The 20,401-nt window shown below is 42.9% G+C and overlaps 1 protein-coding gene across 1 annotated transcript in view; it reads left to right on the plus strand.

Moving 5' to 3' along the window:
• The window catches only part of TNS1 (tensin 1), a 543,368-nt gene that overhangs the window by 462,766 nt on the left and 60,201 nt on the right, over window positions 1-20,401 (plus strand). The window contains 2 exon segments of the mRNA XM_070729764.1: window positions 14,301-14,500; window positions 16,340-16,415. Of these exon segments, the coding sequence (XP_070585865.1) occupies window positions 14,301-14,500; window positions 16,340-16,415 (276 nt within the window).

Consider the following 20,401-nt stretch of genomic DNA (forward strand, 5'->3'; position numbering starts at 1 on the left):
TGTGGCATTTTTTACTTCAGATCTTTCCACAGAGCCTGGCAACGCTGAATGGAATCAGGACGGAGGCTTCCAGTTCTGCATGGTGGACGGGAGGGAGGGTGAGCATGTGGGTGTGTAAATTCTCGAAGTTTTGATTCATGGGGGCCACTCTGTAGGGGGAAAGGAGGCCGTCAATGGATTTCAAAAGTGCAGTTGCTTCATAGGGTCCTGTTACATATTGGGGACGGCAAGCTTGAAGTTCTCCAGAGAAGAATGACCTTTTAATGGAAGTTCCTTTTCAGCAGTTGTCCTGCTGAAAAGAGTCCTGAATATTTTGTTGTTATGTTTCACCTTCCTTTTTTAAAAAAAGCAAAACCCTTCTTGGTATATAAATGTTTGTGGTTAGTTTCACACAATTGTTAGGTAGGACTGGTTCAAAAATTTATTTTATTTTATTTTTTATTTTTTATTTTTTATTTTTTATTTTTTATTTTTTATTTTTTATTTTATTTTATTTTATTTTATTTTATTTTATTTTATTTTATTTTATTTTATTTTATTTTATTTTATTTTATTTTATTTTATTTTATTTTATTTTATTTTTTTGTATGCTGTTGATTTGTGTCCATATTTGTGTTACCCCCTCCCTGGGGGGGCATGGAGCAATGCTGGGGGAGCATGTGTGACACCGGGGAACATGTGTGGTCCCTCTTGATCGATTCCCCCAGACAGGGAATGTTTTCTGAGTTGCACGTTGCTCCGAACCCGGAAGAGAAGGTAGCCAGATGGGGCGGGGCAGCTGGGTGGATTCTTGTTGTTCTCAGCGGGCACTGCGGTAGCCACGAATGGTGTGGTGAACCTGCTGATGGACAAGGTGGAACATCTGCAGCTGGGAAAAAGCTTTGAGTAGAACCCTAAAGCCTCCTTCCACACCATTCGCTGGGAGTGCCTGGCAGAGGCGGCGCTTATGGTTCAGGCCAGCAACCCCGAAACACTGGCTTGATTAAGCTGGCCTGGCCCCATGTCAAAAGAGGGTCCTAACCACGGTAGTCTATGCCTGCCTAACCAAAAACAGGCTCCACTGAGTTCGACGTGACTTACTCCCAGGTAAGTGGGTAGAGCAGCCTTCCCCAGCCAATAGTTTGCTTGCAGCTTATAATAAGTAAAATAATAAATATTAACACTAAAATTCCATTGGGGCCCAGATTGGAGAGTTGGGAGGGGGTCAAAATGTTTACTACTTCCTTGGGAGGGGGTCGTAACAGAAAATAATTGGGAAGCACTGTGCTACAGTTAGAAGGACTACCATTCGAACAGAAGATGCTATTGTTTAATCTGTTTAATTTGTACCAATTACAGGATACTTGGCCCTTCTGAATCCACCCAGCTCTGTCCCTACAGGTTTGGAATTTGAACTCCTGCAAAATTTCACAATGCTTTGGTTGATTTGGAAAGTGGCTTTTCGCTATTCCACTCTTTGCTTCTCTTCAAGAGGGCCTTGGGACAGCAATCTCATGCAGGCATTGCTTATCTGACAGACAGCTCCAGAATTAATGCAAAAGCATGCCTTTTTATTATGCCTGATAGCCTGTCACTTTGGCTTTTGGCCTCACTGAGGAATGAAAATGTATCTGTACAAACCTCACTCCCCTTTCCCTCAAATTTTAAAGGAGTGGAAGGAAAACTGGAATGGGCACCGCTGCATGTATGATTTATTTCACACTTTGTGGCCCCAGGCACATAAGCTTTATAGAATACGTAGGAATAATACTGTGAATACATAGGAATAACACTGATTCCCAAAGATTTTTCTAAATGGTATGATCTCTTCTACTGAGAGGCATTAGTATTCCTGGGATGTGGGAGGGGCACTTACAGTGAGTGAATGAATAGTTGGCTATTCTTACGCTAGCCATATATCTCCCCAGCATGAGTTCAAACTTGCTAAGCTCTTGCTAAGCTCAGATGACTGGTCACTAGGCAGATCAAGCTACACATTCGATACTGTCCTGTAAGGGTTCTCTCATTAAATACTGTAAATTTAAATATTCTTTTCCTTTAAAGTGAAGGTACATATTTAGTAATTGAAAAGGAAGAGAGTTTTGGGGCTGTTTTTACTGTTTAGACCAGGAGTCTCCTAATCTTGGCAACTTTAAGAAGTGTTGGCTGAAGAATTCTGGGAGCAGAAGTTTATGAGCCTTAAAATTTGGAAACCTCTGATTTCTACAAAGACAACATGGAAATGGTTATGATTTGTTTCATTGCAAGTCAACAGTGCTGGTAAAGATGCAAGGGCTAACCTTCCCTTTCTGGCCTTATCCATTTTTTCTGCCTTTATTTCATGTTGAGTTTTTAAAAGTTATTATGTCTTTTATTCAATTTAACACTGAAATGTTACATACAGTCGATATTGGGAAGTCTGACACTTCCTCAGTTTCATGCAATTCCCCCTGCCCCCTTGTTAATATAGTAAAATAAATACACTTCTTGCGCCACTGTGCATTATGGAGGGAAGCCAACACACTCTTTCTGCTATGAAGAATTTTTGACTTAGCCATCATCCTAAGATCCTAAGCTGGGAAGAAGCTTAGGATCATGGTATCAATGGGGATACCAAGATTGTTCAGGGCTAGAAACTAGTGCAGAATCTAGTTGTATCTGCTACAAAGTTCACTGCTTGCAAATTAAAGTTTCCTATTCTCAAGAAACCACATGTCTAATGCATGGTGCACATAAGTGTCCAGTAACAGTTTTCTGAGTGACATGAGACTCAGCCTGCTCTTCAAGCAGATGTGAAACAACATCTGGTAATTCAGCATTAGCTTCCAATGGTCATGGGAAATTCACAATAATCTTAGAGTTTAGTGACATTTTATGTCCCTTCTTCTTTATTATTCCTTAAACAAATTACTTAATTACATCACACCCTGGCTTGGTTCATCACTACATTAAGCCAATGATGTCTATTGTTGATTTACTGAAATGTATGGATTCTCTCCCCCACCCCCCAATTATGATTTAGTACAATATTATGTGTGAACCAAGCCATTGTGGCCTGTTAAAAAGTAATCATGGTTTTAAACCTTCCTTGCTGCTCATACATGAGACAGAACATACAGATAACTCATCAAATACTGTGCTTCCTGTAAAATTTAGTGATATGTTTAATGTCAGTCTAAAAACAAGAAACACCGTCAATATTTATTATTAAAAACAACATTAGCTTTTCTTTGCAGTTTGATCCAATGGAGGAAAACTAATCAGGAAAACTTAAATCTCTTCGAGGGCACTTTTATTTTGGGATTCCACCTTGCTTTTTATGCTCTCATGTTTGATACTGTGGAAACTCTTCTTCCTGTAAGGATTATTATGATTGATTTTACTATTCCTCATATGCTATTTGACAGTACAGTGATCCCTCGATTTTCGCGATCTCGATCTTCGCGAAACGCTATATCGCGATTTTCCCCACCCGATGACATCACTCTCTTCCTTCCTTTCTCATCTTTCTTTCTCTCTCTTTCTCTATCTTGCTTCTTCCTCTCTCACACTCTCTTCCTCCCTCTCTCATCTCTTTCTTTCCTTCTCTCTCTTTCTCTATCTCTCCCCCTCTTGCTCTCGAGCAGCGGGCGAGCGGCGGGCGGGCATCAGCGAGGAGCCGAAGATCGGGGTTTCCCCTTTGCGTGGGCGGCGGGGAAGACCCAGGGAAGGTTTCTTCGGCCGCCCAGCAGCTGATCTGCTCGGCAGCGCGGCGAGGAGCTGAAGATCGGGGTTTCCCCTTTGCTTGGGCGGCGGGGAAGACCCATCTTCGGCTCCTTGCTGCTGCTGCGCTGCCGAGCAGATCAACTGCTGGGCGGCCGAAGAAACCTTCCCTGGGTCTTCCCCGCCGCCCACGCAAAGGGGAAACCCCGATCTTCGGCTCCTCGCTGCTGCAGCACCATCTGCGCATGCGCGGCCATGGAAAAAAGGGCGTGCATGCGCAGATGGTGTTTTTACTTCCGCAACCCTACATCGCGAAAAATCGATTATCGCGAGGGGTCTTGGAACGGAACCCTCGCGATAATTGAGGGATCACTGTACTTATTTTTTAATACATTTTTATTACTGTTCTGTTTTGCAAAAACCACCTTGGAGAAATGTTTATTTTTAAAGACAGGATACAGGTGAGGGACTCAATGGTGTTGCTTAGTGGTGAAATCCATTTATTTTACTACTGGTTCTGTGGGCGTGGCTTGGTGGGCGTGGCTTGGTGGGCATGGCAGGGGAAGGATAATGCAAAATCTCTATTCCCTCCCCTCTCTGGGGCCAACCAGAGGTGGTATTTGCCAGTTCTCTAAACTACTCAAAATTTCCGTTACCCGTTCTCCAGAACCTGCTGGATTTTGCCCCTGGTGTTAATTATACTTTGCATTTCCTTCAAAGAATATACAGTATCTTCCTCTCCCTTAGAGAGAGTGACTGGCTCAAGCTCATGCAATGAGTTTTTAGGGCTGAATGATGTTTGAACTTCAGTCTTGTCGTCAGCTGCTTCTAGACGTGATACTTATTATGAAATTATCACGAGGAGGAGGAAAGCGAGCTATGTGAGATCAACAGCCATTTATAATCCTCACGTTTTCAATGATTTGCTTTTATAAATTTATTTTTTTACTTTAATGCCTGACCTTTTTTGGGGGGGGGGGGAGAACAAAAGGCTAATGGTTCCCATATCATTAGAGCAGGGGTCCCCAAACTTTTGGACCTCAGGGACCACTAAATTCATAATTTTAAATCCTGCAGACCACTAATATGATTTAAAAAAAAAGATAAATAGTATTTACTGTATTGCAATATCAAAAATGCAAATAATTTTTCTGCAAATTTTTCTGGTGATCACTGCACTAGAGAATAGATGTTAAAACTTCCACTTATCTCTCCTTTTAAATTGTGTTTTAAAAATCTGAAAGCCTCTCTATAGTTTAAGATGCCATTTATATGAGTGTTACCCATTTTACAATTTCACAATTAAGTGCTTTTTCGATCCCCTGCCATTTCAGTGATTGCGCCAGATCTCAAATTTTCTTGTTTTGCAGTTATACATCTAACCAGTTCTTCTGCTTTTTGTAATATCCATTGTTTAGTCTGCATTATACCTTAATAAATGTAGGTTCAGCCACCGATATGAAACCAGACAAAAAAAGCATATTACTGAAGGAATGTGTCCTATGTGTACAAGTGTGGGTTTGTGAATTAGACTTCTGTTCTCTTCTGTAACAAAAAAAAATATGCAGCTTATTTTTGAGAATGAAGGAGGTGGTCTTGGCATCTTTGCTGGAATGGATGGCAGAAGAAGTTTTTAAACAAAATGTACTTCAAAATATTTTTAAGATCTGTGCAGAATCAAAAAAATATATGAAATAGGATGATTCAGTCCTATTATGCAGTGCTAGTTATTAGCTAGGACTGCAAAATAGAAATTTCCCTGTTGCCCTTTTGAATATCAATTAGTTATTTTCATGTCTAGCCATGCTAGTTTCTCTGGAGTATCTGTCTGGTTATTGTTGGAAGTAATTCACTAGATTAAATGGACCTGTGGTCTCATCTATTGAAGCTGCTTTGTTGACTTTGGAAAACCCTTTACATCATTAGGTTGGACTTTCCTTTCTACTTAAATGAGAATAACATAAAATATGTGTATGGTTTTATCACACTTGGATACACTTACATGGAAACTTTTTTTTTTTTGCTTTTGCCATTTCTCACTGTATTCTATCTCTGGAATCAGAGCTATGCAAAGTCACTTTCAGGGAGAGAGGAAGAAACAGAAAAGTTTAGCAATCTATGCTGCCACTGCTATTTCATGTGTTGCATTTATTGTTTTACAAAATGATAAACACAGAGAGCATTTCAATTAATAAGTACTCCATCATATTTGATTGGCCATAATAAGTAGGTTTCTCCTGGAGTCTTTGTGGTACAGCTTGAAGTTGCTTCCAAGACCTCCCTCCCTCCCTCCCTCCCTCCCTCCACCACACACACACACACACACACACACACACACACACACATATATTTCAAAACCCAAATATGCCAAGACCTTCACATATCCGTCTGTCCATCCCTCCACCATCCATCTATTATTTATTTATTTATTTATTTATTTATTTATTTATTTATTTATTTATTTATTTATTTGATTGATTGATTGATTGATTGATTGATTGATTGATTGATTGATTTTTATGCCGCCCTTCTCCTTAGACTCAGGGTGGCTTACAACATGTTAGCAATAGCACTTTTTAACAGAGCCAGCCTATTGCCCCCACAATCCGGGTCCTCATTTTACCCACCTCGGAAGGATGGAAGGCTGAGTCAACCTTGAGCTGGTGATGAGATCTGAACCGCTGACCTTCTGATCTACAGTCAGCTTCAGTGGCTTGCAGTACAGCACTCCACCTGCTGCACCACCCCGACTCATCATCTGTCTGTCTCTCTATCATCTATCTGTCTGTCTGTCTATCTTATCTAGCCATCCATCAATTCATCTATCTGTCTGTCTGTCTATATCTTATCTATCTCTACCACTATCCTCTCTCTCTCTCTCTCTCTCTCATCTATGCCTGTCTATCTGTCTATCATTTATATGCTGACCAACTCCCCTTTAAGTTTAATGATGATGGACGGGTTTTCTTAGAGTGTGCTTTGTTCGGCTTGCTGGAGGCCCCCATTGTTTCTCCACCACTGGGACAGCTTAGTTAAAGGTTACAGTACTTTATAGCCTTACCCTAAGGACATGCAACTCTGAGCTTGTAATTTTGCTAGCAAACATAATGTAGAAAGGACAGAATGCCAAAACGGTGTTGGTGTTTTTAATATTAATATCGCTATTAATTGATATTTTTATACTGCTACTAATTTAATTGCTTTTTAATATAATTGGGGTTCTAAGTAATGGATGACTGGGGTAAATATACTTGTGGGTATGAATGGAATGATTGGTATGATTGGGTTGGTGGGGGTGGGTGGGGTTATGGTATGGATGAGTTGATTGATAGTAGTGTGAATGATAGATTTGGCCCACCTGACGCTCGGGAGACAGGAGAGGAAGGGGCACCGATCTCTGGGGTGGCAGAGGGTCGGAATATCCCTGTGTTGCTGGGGAGAGGCAGATATGGCGGGGGCCACAGAGTTAGCCGTTCCAGGGGAACGAGGGATCGTTGCTTAATAACGGTCCCTTGTTCTGGCTCTGTGAGCCCAATCTTGGGCACTGGTGATGAGTGTAACTCTGGCCCTGGGCTCAGGTTGCTGCTGCTTAATGCCAGGTCGGTGGTAAATAAAGCTCTCCTCATCCGGGATCTGATCCTGGATGAGGAGGCCGACCTGGCATGTATTACTGAAACCTGGCTGGGCCCAGAGGGAGGTGTTCCTCTCTCTGAAATCTGCCCAGCCAGGTTTCAGATATGGCATCAACCTCGACCCCAGGGAAGGGGGGGGAGGAGTGGCTATTATAGCCAGGGAGAGCCTTTGCCTGCGTGGACTCATTGCTCCGGAAATTGCGGGTTGCGAGTCTCTCTTGTTGAAGTTGGACTTAGGGGTTCAGGTGGGCTTATTTCTCACGTACCTGCCTCCCAGCTGCGTGTCAAAAGCCCTGCCTGTGCTACTCGAGGAGGTAGCCGGGTTGGCGGTGGAGTTCCCCGGACTCATTGTCCTGGGGGACTTCAACCTGCCGTCACTCAGTGAAACCTCTGGGTTGGCACAGGAGTTCATGGCCACCATGACAGCCATGGACCTGACTCAAGTAGTACAGGGTCCGACTCACGAGGGAGGGCACACACCTGACATGGTATTCCTTTCTGAGCAATTGAGAAATGGTCTGAGACTAAGGGGCTTAGACGCATTGCCTTTGTCATGGTCAGACCATTTTCTACTATGGCTTGACTTCCTGGCTCCAATCCTTCCCCGCAGGGAGGTGGAACCAATGAAGATGTTCCGCCCCAGACGCCTGATGGACCCAGAGGGCTTTCAGACGGCGCTTGGGGTTATTCCAGAGACACTCATCCACAGTTCGGCGGAGTCTCTTGCAGAGGCCTGGAACAGGGCTGCTGCGGAGGCTCTTGACCAGATTGCGCCTTTGCGACCTCTCCGTGGCGCTAGACCCCGTAGAGCCCCATGGTTCAACGAGGAGCTCCGGGAGTTGAAACGCCAAAAGAGATGTCTAGAGAAGCGATGGAGGAAGAGTAGGTCTGAATCTGATCGAACACTTGTAAGAGCTTTTATTAAGACCTACAAAGTGGTGCTCAAGGCGGCAAGATGCGCGTACCATGCCGCCTTGATTGGATCAGCGGAATCCCGCCCGGCCGCTCTGTTTAGGGTGACCCGCTCCCTTCTTAACCAGGGGGGAGTTGGGGAGCCCTTGCAGAGTAGTGCCGAGGACTTTAACACGTTTTTCACTGATAAAGTCGCTCAGATCCGGGCCGACCTCGACTCCAATTGTAAAACAGAGTCAGTCGAGGTGACTGGGGCACGTACTTGTCCACCTGTCTGGGAAGAGTTTGATCTGGTGACACCTGATGAAGTGGACAAGGCCATTGGAGCTGTGAGTTCCGCCACCTGTTTACTCGATCCGTGTCCCTCCTGGTTGGTTTCGGCCAGCAGGGAGGTGACACGGAGCTGGGCCCAGGAGATTACGAACGCTTCCTTGGGGAGGGGAGTTTTTCCAACACTCTATAAAGAAGCGCTCGTGCGCCCCCTCCTCAAGAAGCCTTCCCTGGACCCAGCCGTACTTAATAACTATCGTCCAGTCTCCAACCTTCCCTTTATGGGGAAGGTTGTTGAGAAGGTGGTGGCGCTCCAGTGGTCCTTGGAAGAAGCCGATTATCTAGGTCCCCAGCAGTCGGGTTTCAGGCCCGGTTACAGCACGGAAACTGCTTTGGTCGCGTTGATGGATGATCTCTGGCGGGCCCGGGACAGGGGTTTATCCTCTGTCCTGGTGCTCCTCGACCTCTCAGCGGCTTTCGATACCATCGGCCATGGTATCCTTCTGCACCGGCTGGGGGGGTTGGGAGTGGGAGGCACTGTTCTCCAGTGGTTCTCCTCCTACCTCTCTGGCCAGTTGCAGTCGGTGTTAGTGGGGGGTCAGAGGTCGGCTCCGAGGTCTCTCCCTTGTGGGGTGCCTCAGGGGTCGGTCCTCTCCCCCCTGCTATTTAACATCTACATGAAACCGCTGGGTGAGATCATCCAAGGACATGGGGTGAGGTATCATCAATATGCTGATGATACCCAGCTTTACATCTCCACCCCATGCCCAGTCAACGAAGCGGTGGAAGTGATGTGCCGGTGCCTGGAGGCTGTTGGGACCTGGATGGGTGTCAACAGACTCAAACTCAACCCGGATAAGACGGAGTGGCTGTGGGTTTTGCCTCCCAAGGACAATCCCATCTGTCCATCCATTACCCTGGGGGGGGAATTATTGACCCCCTCAGAGAGGGTTCGCAACTTGGGCGTCCTCCTCGATCCACAGCTCACATTAGAAAACCATCTCTCAGCTGTGGGGAGGGGGGCGTTTGCCCAGGTTCGCCTGGTGCACCAGTTGCGGCCCTATCTGGACTGGGACTCATTGCTCACAGTCACTCATGCCCTCATCACCTCGAGGTTCGACTACTGTAATGCTCTCTACATGGGGCTACCTTTGAAAAGTGTTTGGAAACTTCAGATCGTGCAGAACGCAGCTGCGAGAGCAGTCATGGGCTTACCTAGGTATGCCCATGTTTCACCATCACTCCGCAGTCTGCATTGGCTGCCGATCAATTTCCGGTCACAATTCAAAGTGTTGGTTATGACCTTTAAAGCCCTTCATGGCATTGGGCCAGAATATCTCCGAGACCGTCTCCTGCCTCACGAATCCCAGCGACCGATTAGGTCCCACAGAGTGGGCCTTCTCCGGGTCCCGTCAACTAAACAATGTCGGTTGGCGGGCCCCAGGGGAAGAGCCTTCTCTGTGGCGGCACCGGCCCTCTGGAACCAACTCTCCCCGGAGATTAGAACTGCCCCTACTCTTCCTGCCTTCCGTAAGCTCCTCAAAACCCACCTTTGCCGTCAGGCATGGGGGAATTGAATCATCTCCCCCTAGGCATGTTTAATTTATATATGGTATGCTTGTGTGTGTGTCTGTTAGTATATGGGGTTTTTTTAAAGCTTTAATATTTTAACTGATTGGATTATTTATGATTTGTACTACTTGCTGTGAGCCGCCCCGAGTCTTCGGAGAGGGGCGGCATACAAATCCAAATAATTAATAAATAAACAAACAAACAAACAAACAAACAAACAAACAAACAAACAAACAAACAAACTACAATTCACTAAATGGGCCCATCTTTTTCAGCTGGTCTTCAATCATTCCCAGCAAGCTTGGTTGCTATAAGCCAAGGCATTGTCATTCTTGGCTTTGAAACACTGGCTCTCTTCGTCCTTATCCTCCCCCCTCCCTCTTTGCACTGCCTACACACTTTAAAGGAAAGGGGAAACAAAGCACAGAAGGGCAAGGGGGGAAATGAAGTTGGAGCAAGACGAGAGGATTGGACTCTGGTGCAAGGATAATTTGAAATAGGCCTGCAGCAGCAAGACCACCCAGCCCAGCAATGACCCTTTTCTTGAGGTGGGACATTGGCATCATCTCAGGGTTTTCCTTCACACATGAGCATCTTCATTTGGATTCTTTGCTCTGGTTATAATGGGCATTATCTCTTGCTCAGGCCTTGCTGCTTCCAATACACACACATACATACACCTACCTGCCTAACTTCTCTATTTGAAAGCTTAATCTTGCCTCTCTTCCTCAAGAACATGCTTAGGGGCTTCCCTCAAAGAATCTGGGGACCCTACCACTAGTTTCTTGCAATGACTTGGTGCTGTTTTGGTTTAGGATTAACCATAAGTTGACCTTCAGGTATTTGCAACCAAAGTCAGAGTCAGTTGACAAGCATCTGAATTTTGATCACATGACTATGGAGATGCTGCTGCTAAATGTGAAAAACGGTCACAAGATGTTGTGATTCAGCCTGAGGCTCCTCAGGGACCGGCTGGAGCTCTGCCGGATCCATGCCCAGAGGAGGAGGACAGTGACCAGGAGGGGGAGGACCAGGCAGACGGGGGAGAGGAACGTCAGGAAGAGGAGGAGGGAGAGCAGCCTGAGACCCCCGGGGGGGGGGCTCTCCCCAGCTAGTAGCCTGGATTCATTGGATGAAGACGCACAGACTATCATAGATATGAGGCAGAGACGTGCAGCTCAAAGAAGGGGCCAATTAGAAAGATGTTTCCATCCCTGAATTGGCAACAGCTGGGTTTGGGTGTGGTTCTCCTACGCAGGGTTAAAAAGGCAGGCCCGCCCTTACAGTCTTGTGGAGAGTTATCAACTGGGAGTCCTGTGACCTTGCTTCGATTCTTGGCGTCTCTGATCTTGGCTTTTGGCCTAGAAGGCTGAAAGACTTGGGGGAGGCGTGGGTTTTATTATCTCCAGTGTTGTTTTTGCCAGCAAGAATCCTGTTTTATTGCCTGGCCTTCGTGAAACCTCTGTGAAGCTTCATCATGTTCCTGTCTGTAAGAACAGTTTTTGTTACCTGTGTTTGCTTTCCAGTATATAAACTGCCTTTGCTTTTTACCAGTGTGTCTGGATACTCTTTTTGGTTGGTGTTGGCGTCTGGGGGGACCCAGACAGAACACAAGAAGTCACTTTTTTTAGTGCCATTGTGACGTCTGTCACTAAATGAACTGTTGTAAGTTCAGGACTACCTGAATGCAACTCTTATATGGTTTATATACTGCTCAAAAATAAATAAATAAAGGGAACACTCAAATAACACATCCTAGATCTGAATGAATGAAATATTCTCATTGAATACATTGTTCTGTACAAAGTTGAATGTGCACAACAGCATGTGAAATTGATTGTCAATCAGTGTTGCTTCCTAAGAGGACAGTTTGATTTCACACAAGTTTGATTTACTTGGAGTTATATTGTGTTGTTTAAGTGTGTCCTTTATTTATTTGTTTATTTTTTGAGCAGTGTATATGTATTGTAACCAAAAAGGACATTATTCCTAAAGGTGGAAGACACAGTTCAGAGATAGGTGGAAGCAGATTTAAATCCAGTCTTTACTAGACCTTTTGAAGCTGCATCAGTGGTGGGTTGATCGGACCGGTTCTTTAGAACCAGTAGCAGAAATTTGGCACTGTTCACCGAACTCACAGCAATGACTGGCGGTGCACGCTCCTGAATGGGTCCTCCGATCACTGCGGATTGCATAAAAACCCCTCTGCCCATGTGTAGAGGGTCATTTCGGGGAAGTGACATGCATGCACAAGTGAAGTGAGAGTGCACGCCCAAAACTTGCACTTCTGTTGCGGTGCAAACTGGTGGGGAAGGTAAGTAGAACCCAACCCTGAGCTGCATAATGATATTTTGATTATGTGCTGCTCCAGCCACAAAGCTTCGGAAAAGGAGGAAAAACAGTGTGTGTTTTGAATTTATTAGTTCACTGAAATGTGTCTATGTTTAAACTTGGCCATTGAAGGTAAGGCTTTAAAGGAAAATGCCTTTGGGGGATGTTTAAAAGATTTGAAACCTGGCAAATGTAGAAAATGATCTGTCTTCTTTTTAAGAAATAACTCTGCCTCTGCCTTTCTTAATGACTGTTACATGTGGTGCTGTTGGAGTTCACTTTGTCTCTAAATGGATAGATTCCCCCTCCTTTTGTTCTGGCTGATACAGTTTGACTATCTGCTTAATTCAGGGATGGGTTCCCCCTGGTTCAGACCAATTCTATAGAATAGGTAGTAACTTGGCGGCCTGGATTGCTAGAACTGGCAACGACCCAGCCTTGCCACATCCCCGAGCTGGTTCTGTAGGCACCATCATCTTGTTTTTAGCTTCTGCGCATGCAGAAGTTCTGTGCATACGCACGCATCCCTGAGCGAAACCAGCAGCAAAGAAAATCGGGACCCATGCCTGGCTTAATTATATAATGGGGTTCCCCAAAATCTACTTTTCCCCACTGCTTCATCCATCTTGAGAAGGTGGTAGGGCTGGTATGAGTTAGGGAAAGATACGGACCTTTTCAAGAGCTCAAATGTAGATCAAAACTCCCATGAATCTGTTTGATAAACATTTTAAGGATCTCACCCACTGCTTTACCTTCCTGGCTGCCCTGTTCAGAGCAAAACAAACACAAATCTAAACACATGAAAGAAACAGGTTGCATCAAGAGGGCATCGGCTATGGTTTTTGTAAACAGGAAGAAATGGGTAACCTGGAATGAGATCCAGGTACTCAGCTTGTTGGGGGTTTTTTTAGCTGGGGGCTGAACAGGTTTCAATGTAGTTTCTGCAAACTGTATCACTGCGAATTTAAGAGAGGCGAGGAGAAGAATTTCTCTTTGTAAAAAAAAAAATCAATTGTCTAAAGTTCCAGTTACTGCAACAAACATAATTTGGTTTCATAACTGAACCTTTAGTTCTTCTTTGAATGAGTTCCTTCCTTCCCTGCCTTGTTTATTGTACAGCAGTGGGACATATTTGGATGGTTTTTAGAACCTCGTTGCTGTGCATCAGACATTCCTTTTGTTGTTGGGAGAAACAGAACGTATTGTTGAACTTTTGGAAGAACCAGATGTATAGTATATTAGCAGTAAAGAATTTCCTTGGGCTCAATCTTAAAAGAGATGGGTCGGTTGACTTGATTAAGCAAGTGCTAGCCTGTTCCTTAGGTTTTGTGGCACCCTGGGGGTCTTGCTGTAAAAAATAGTCAGATGGGTTGGAGGCCTCCCAACTTCTTAAAAAACTTTTCCTTTTCTCTAGCAAACAACTGTGAGAAGGAGCTGTCCTTTTAATTCTATTTAGATCGCAAGGAGAGTATCCTAGGTTTTTCCTGATCTTTTCCAGTTCTTAATGAACAGCTTTTATTTTTTTCCAGGAGTGTTTATTGGGTGATAATAATTCTGAATAAAGATAAGCTCACTTACTTTGGGGTGGGTATTTCCTGGAATGCCATCCAGAAGCCACATGTCTTTAATGTAAAAGAGTTTATGTACCCCTGATCTAAAAAAGATTTTCCAAGACTCTATGAATTACATCAGTGACATTCTAAATTGTCACAATAATAATCTGCGGTTAAAGATGTTACATTTTGTCAATTTACTAATACACTGTGAGCTCTCACTGCTTCTTTCTTTCCCATGCTAAGACGCAGCCTAAGGAGCTGAATGCCAACTTTCCAAGATCTTCTGTATGTATTAGAACTCATTCCATACTTAGCATCTTCCTTCCTTGCACCATTGAATTTTCAGGAGTGCAGCTGTCCCCGGAGAAGTCACCAGATGAAGGGGAAGCCCTTGTCCGGAGACGTACCACTAGTGAGGGTCAATACGAGAACAGTTCCCAGGAGCCCAGTTCACCACGAAGCCCAACTGTCCGATCACCAATTCGCTGTGTCTCACCAGAGGTGGCCAGCACCATCGCTGCCAATCCTGGAGGAAGACCTAAGGAGGTATGTTGTTGTGGGTTTTTTAAAAAAGTTTTTCTTTTTAACTCCTTGCATGGTGGTAGAGATACTTGGTGGAAGACAGAGAATACCAAGGTATGAAAGGGAAATTTCATTTGGCAGCAAGGTAGAATAAACAAATGAGATAGGCATAGGAGGCCCTGCTCAAACATTAGCTGGATGGAGATAGTAATCAAGGGTATTTGATTTTGCATTTGGATACTAACCTACACAAATGCCTAGTCCACTGAAATCCTCACTTTCACAGAATATTATGAAGCAGTGTGTCACTCAAGCAGCAAGTAGGAGTTGCATTTTAGATGTGCAACTATATGAGTCATGGTGGTGCAGTGGTTAGAATCCAGTTTTGCAGGCTAACTCTGCATTCCCTCTGCCAGGAGTTTGATCCTCACCAGGATCAAGGTTGACTCAGCCTTCCATCCTTCCGAGGTGGGTAAAATGAGGACCTACATTGTTGGGGGCAATATGCTGATTCTGTAAACTGCTTAGAGAGAGCTGTAAAGTACTGTGAGGTGGTATCTAAGTCTAAGTGCTATTGCTATTAGAGCGGGGGAAAGGCAGAAAAATATCACACACACACACAAGTGCTTTAGAAGAAATTCAGATGACAAATTTTCACACATTTGCTTTGAAATCTGTGAAATGGAAAGCTTGCATAAAATCGATTTGGCCAAGCCTATGGATGGCTTTTCCTTCAGCTCTGGGATTAAATTGAACTGCCTTGGGGCAGTAAAATTTGCATGCTCATTCCTCCTCCCAGCAAAATAGATTGTGTAATACCGGCTGCCACCTGCCTCCTTTGCTTCCTCCCTCCCCCTACATCTTAGCAGTTACTACATTTTATTTAACTCCCTAGCAGCTGAATAAACTATAGTAAGTGAAAGATCTTTGATGGGGAAAAAAGAGAGTGAAAACTATGAAAGAAGAAAGAACCGGAGCAAAGGAGAGAGGAAAGCATCTGGAGAAAAAAAGAAATCCCTGCTGTCTAATTTGCTAAGAGTTGGAATAAATGTAAAGGAAGGGAGATTTATCTGTCTGTCTGTCTGTCTGTCTGTCTGTCTGTCTGTCTATCATCTACCCACCCACCCACCCACTCACCTATCCATCTATTCGATTTTTATGCTGCCCAACTCCCTAAGGACTACTGGTAGTCTTTGACTTATGACCACAACTGAACCTAAAATTTCTGTTATTGAGTGGAGTTTTGCCCCATTTTACGACGTTTCTTGCCACGGTTGTTAAGAGAATCGCCGCAGCCTAGCTGCTAAGTGCATCTGTCTTCCCCATTGACTTTGCTTGTCAAAAGTTTGCAAAAGGGGAATCGCATGACCTTTGGAGACATAGCAGTGGTCTTAGGTATGAGCCAGTTGCCAAGCATTTAATTTTTATTATTATTATTATTTTAAAATATTTATTAAGAATTTTAACAAACATACATATGCATACATTTATAACTATAACATCTTGTTACATTTCATATTGAGACTTCTACATGTTAAAAAGAGAGATACATCCTGTTTCTCTCAATTGCTTCTATATCATCAACAAACAACATCCTTATTTATCTTGTGCAGTTCTAGGTATCTTTTTTTTGTCTATCAAACTTTTAACAACTCTAATTCTATAAGAATAAGGATCTGTATTTTGATCACACGTGATCACGGGGCTGCCACAAAGGTCATGTATGTGTGGAAAAGGGTAATAAGTCATTTTTTTCAGTGCTGCTGTAACTTTGAACTTTGAATAAATGAACTTGTAGTAAGTCGATGTCTACCTGTATCCACTTCTAGAAACTAATTATATTTTCCATTCTCTCTTTCACAGCCCCATCTTCATAGCTACAAAGAAGCCTTGGAGGAGATCCAGGGGACTTCTCCAAACAGTCCACCTTCCAGTGGGGGTGAGACTTCTCCCCAAACCCCTGCTTTCCCTGTCTCACCACAAACCCCTTACAGCAACCTGTGTAAGTTCTGGGGCTTAGACAAAGGGCTGGGAGAGGGAGGTTGGCATTTGTTTTTTGGTAAAGCCATACTCAGAGGCAAACCGTTCTCAGCTTCCTGACACCCACCACCATTTAAATCCCACTCTCATTTTCTCCCTTCTATCCACTGGCCCATCTCAGCCATTTCCTCACCCTCTTTCATCTCTGCTTGGTGCACCCTTCTCATGAAATCACCTGAAGTATGCATCCGTCCATCATAATAATCACAACAGCATAGTTTTGCATAGTACTGCAAGTATAAATATAGCCAGCTGGTCCCAGAGGATGCTATTTCTTTCTGATCTAACCTCTGCTTGGTATTGCCCATAGTAAATCAGGATACATGAACATTTACCAGAAATAGAATAGAATAGAATAGAACTATTTATTGGCCAAATGTGATTGGAAACACAAGGAGTTTCTCTTTGGTGCAGATGTTCTCAGTGTACACAAAAAAGCAAGATATATTTGTCCCGAATAGAATAGAACAGAATCTAGAACAGAATAGAATAGAATAGAATAGAATAGAATAGAGTTCTTTATTGGCCAAGTGTGATTGGACACACAAGGAATTTGTCTTGGTGCATATTTCTTGTGTGTCCAGTCACACTTGGCCAATAAAGAATTCTGTACTGTTCTGTTGTATTTTTGGTAAATGATCATGAACACTAAATATACAATTAAAATAGGGTAGTACTACACTACTTACTGCTATGTAAGTGGCTTACCTGCTGGGTATTTGCTCTAATTAATCAATCAATCAATCAATCAATCAATCAATCAATTAAGGGTGGCATAGAAATCTAATTAATTAATTAATTAATTAGATTTCTATGCCGCCCTTCTCCTGAGACTCAGGGCAGCTTACAACAAGACAAGTACAAAATATGTGAGAAATCTAACATTTAAAATACTAAAAAACATCAAATCTAGAATCACATAATCATCTAACAAGAGTCATATTCTAAAAACCTAATTCATTTAAAGAACCAATCATCCACATTTCATACTAGCATACATTGTCAATTCAATCAGAGGCCGGGGTAGATATTAAAAATTCAATCACCCCAAGCCTGTTGGCAGTGGTGCTTTTTAAAGGTTTTACGAAAGGCTGGGAGTGTGTGGGCAGTGCGAATCTCTGGGGGGAATTGATTCCAGAGGGTCGGGGCTGCCACATAGAAGGCTCTTCCCCTAGGCCCCACCAGGCGGCATTGTCTGGCTAACAGGATCTGGAGAAGGCCAATTCTGTGGGACCTAACCGACCGCTGGGATACACGAGGCTGCATCTTTAACCCTTCTTGCTTGAGATAAGGTTAAAATACAATATATGGTGTGTTTTAGTTAATTCTGCATATAATTAATAAGCAGGTCAGCTTGTAGTAGTAATGGAAGCAATTATTTTAGACAAATCATTCTTTTAAGCAAAAGGCACATAATGTAATAATTTAAATGAATCTATTTTTGATAGTTAATTTAGTAATGTGGGTCAAAAATGTGCTCCCGCTAATTGTGGCAAATTTGTAATTATCAGAATCAGGATGATGATAAAGGCATGCAAGGCTGACATTCATCATCAATCCATAAAATGTACAAATTTCTCTAGGATATTTCTAACAAAAACATAAATTATTAACCTCTTTAAAAATACACTTGTTGGCTTATTAGGAAAATATTCTTCCGAAGTGAAACCTAGTCCACAAATTCTACAGGGGGAAGTAGTCACTTTGCTCTGGCCCTTATTATTAGCATAATCATGCTAATATGGCACAATCATAAACTAAAAGAATAATTATATATCCCTCATTGACACTTAAAATTCTCAGTGGCTACGGAAATTCATTTGCTCTGATATTTGACAGATATTCCTTTTAAAAAAAATACTTTATTAATTTTCATAAAAATGACAAACAAACACACAAACATTTAACATATAGATATTCCTTTTAGTGTATGGATTCTAGAAAATCACATGCTTCCAGAAAAATCAAATTGTTGCATATATTACTTTGACTGTCATTAACAGTCTTTCTAGACAGAAAAATAATATCCCAATAGCATTTATGGAAGAATAAGGGGGATCCGTTCTTAATGAAACCTAACCCCTGAGTGAAGCTGTGAAATGCCCCAGAGGGAAAAATCCATGATTTTTGGCAAGGAGAGCCTATTTTAGATAATAGTTGTAATTCTTCCTTTGAGCCTCTTATGATGTTGGGAATATGGAGTTTGGGGGAGCGCAGGTCAGCTGAACTCTGCAGGTGGGAGAAAATGAAAATTTATCCATATTATTTATTATTAGATTTGTATGCCGCCCCTCTAAATGTACACTTGAAATATTGTAGATGTCTCAGTAATATACATGTCCGCTACATAGTTCCCTCTAAGCTGAGCAGTGAGCAATCGCTCACTTAAAAATCATCATCAACTCAGAGTTTTCCAAACCTGCCCAGAAGCCGAGAGGGAAAGAGTGAGAGGGAAGGAGAGAGAGAGGAAGAGAGGAAGAGAGAGAAACAGATAGAAAAAAGAGAGGAAGGAAAAGAGAAAGAAAAAGAATGGGAGTAAGGAAGAGAGAAAGAAAATCAAAATCTAGTTTGAAACTAGCTCAACTATTTAAGTGGCATTTTGATATTGATAGAGTTGCCCTATTATGAGCTCACTGTTATAGACACACAGTACAGTATTTTATTTTGAAATTCTCTGAGGCAAAACAGGGTGGGTTTTTTATTTGTTTGTTTGTTTATTTATTTATTTGTTTGTTTATTTAATATTTCTGTGCCGCCCAGTCCCAAAGGGACTGCCGCTCAGACACTATACTTTTCAGCCCACCCCCCCCCAAAATTGGAGGGAACACTGGTCCGCTAGGGAATGCATACTGACAGACAGCAACAAAACGAATGCATTGGCTTTTTGTATCACAGTCATAGAGCTAGAGGGTACCTTGGGGGTTTCCTAATGCCTAAGGCATGAATCTTCATATCATCTTGAATAAATGGTTGCCCAATCTTTTCTTGGAAACCTCTAGCAATAAAACACCCACAACTCTAGGAGGCAAGTTGTTCCATTGATTAGTAATTTTTAATGTCAGAAAATCTTCCTTATTTCCAGCTGACAGGTTTCCCCCCATTTTTTCTTGTCCTACCCTCTGATGCTATGGAGAATAAATCAATACCCTCTTGCCTGTGGCAGCCCTTCAAGCTAAATGGAGAGAATTAAAAGATCCCTTCTGAGTACACAGGATTTAGCCCTACTTTGCCAGTTCATACAATATTGAATATGCAGAATGACATTTACCATAAAATAGCAGCGTTAGATGGGAAGGCATGAAGTTACCAAGACAAATACTATAACTAAGAAATAAAGCATATACTTAAAATTCCACAGTTCTATTCCACAGTTCTATTCCACAGTGCATCCTATAGATTGCACTTGCAGAACAAAACATGGCATCTTGAATATATCAGTCAGCAGTGGTGTGTAGCTCACATGGATGGAAATGGCTTTTCAGCATTGATTATGCCATACATCTCCTAATCCTACAAAATGCAAATAGAAGCTTCTCTCCGTCTATGTGAAGTACTCCACTCCAATGCCAACAGCCAATCCTAGGAAGAACGTTGATTCCATAATATTGATAGCTGTCAGCAGCTGCAAACTCAGGAGGTAAACACACCATTTGAATCATGTTGTACCACTCAAGATATAAATCTAATAGAAGACTTATGTAGCCACTCAGCAGTTAAAACTGCATGCAAAATTTCCTGTAATTGGTTATTTCCACTGTTGAAATTCTATAAAGGTGCCATAGAGACACTTGCCCCACTCATGCGAGGCACTTGTTATATTAACCTCAACTGTCCCAAAGGTGCTGTTTCAATAGGTTACTGGACTTTCTTTGTTTCCCCCCCCCC

The sequence above is a fragment of the Erythrolamprus reginae genome, chromosome 1 (assembly GCF_031021105.1).
Source record: "Erythrolamprus reginae isolate rEryReg1 chromosome 1, rEryReg1.hap1, whole genome shotgun sequence".
Classification (NCBI taxonomy): domain Eukaryota; kingdom Metazoa; phylum Chordata; class Lepidosauria; order Squamata; family Dipsadidae; genus Erythrolamprus; species Erythrolamprus reginae.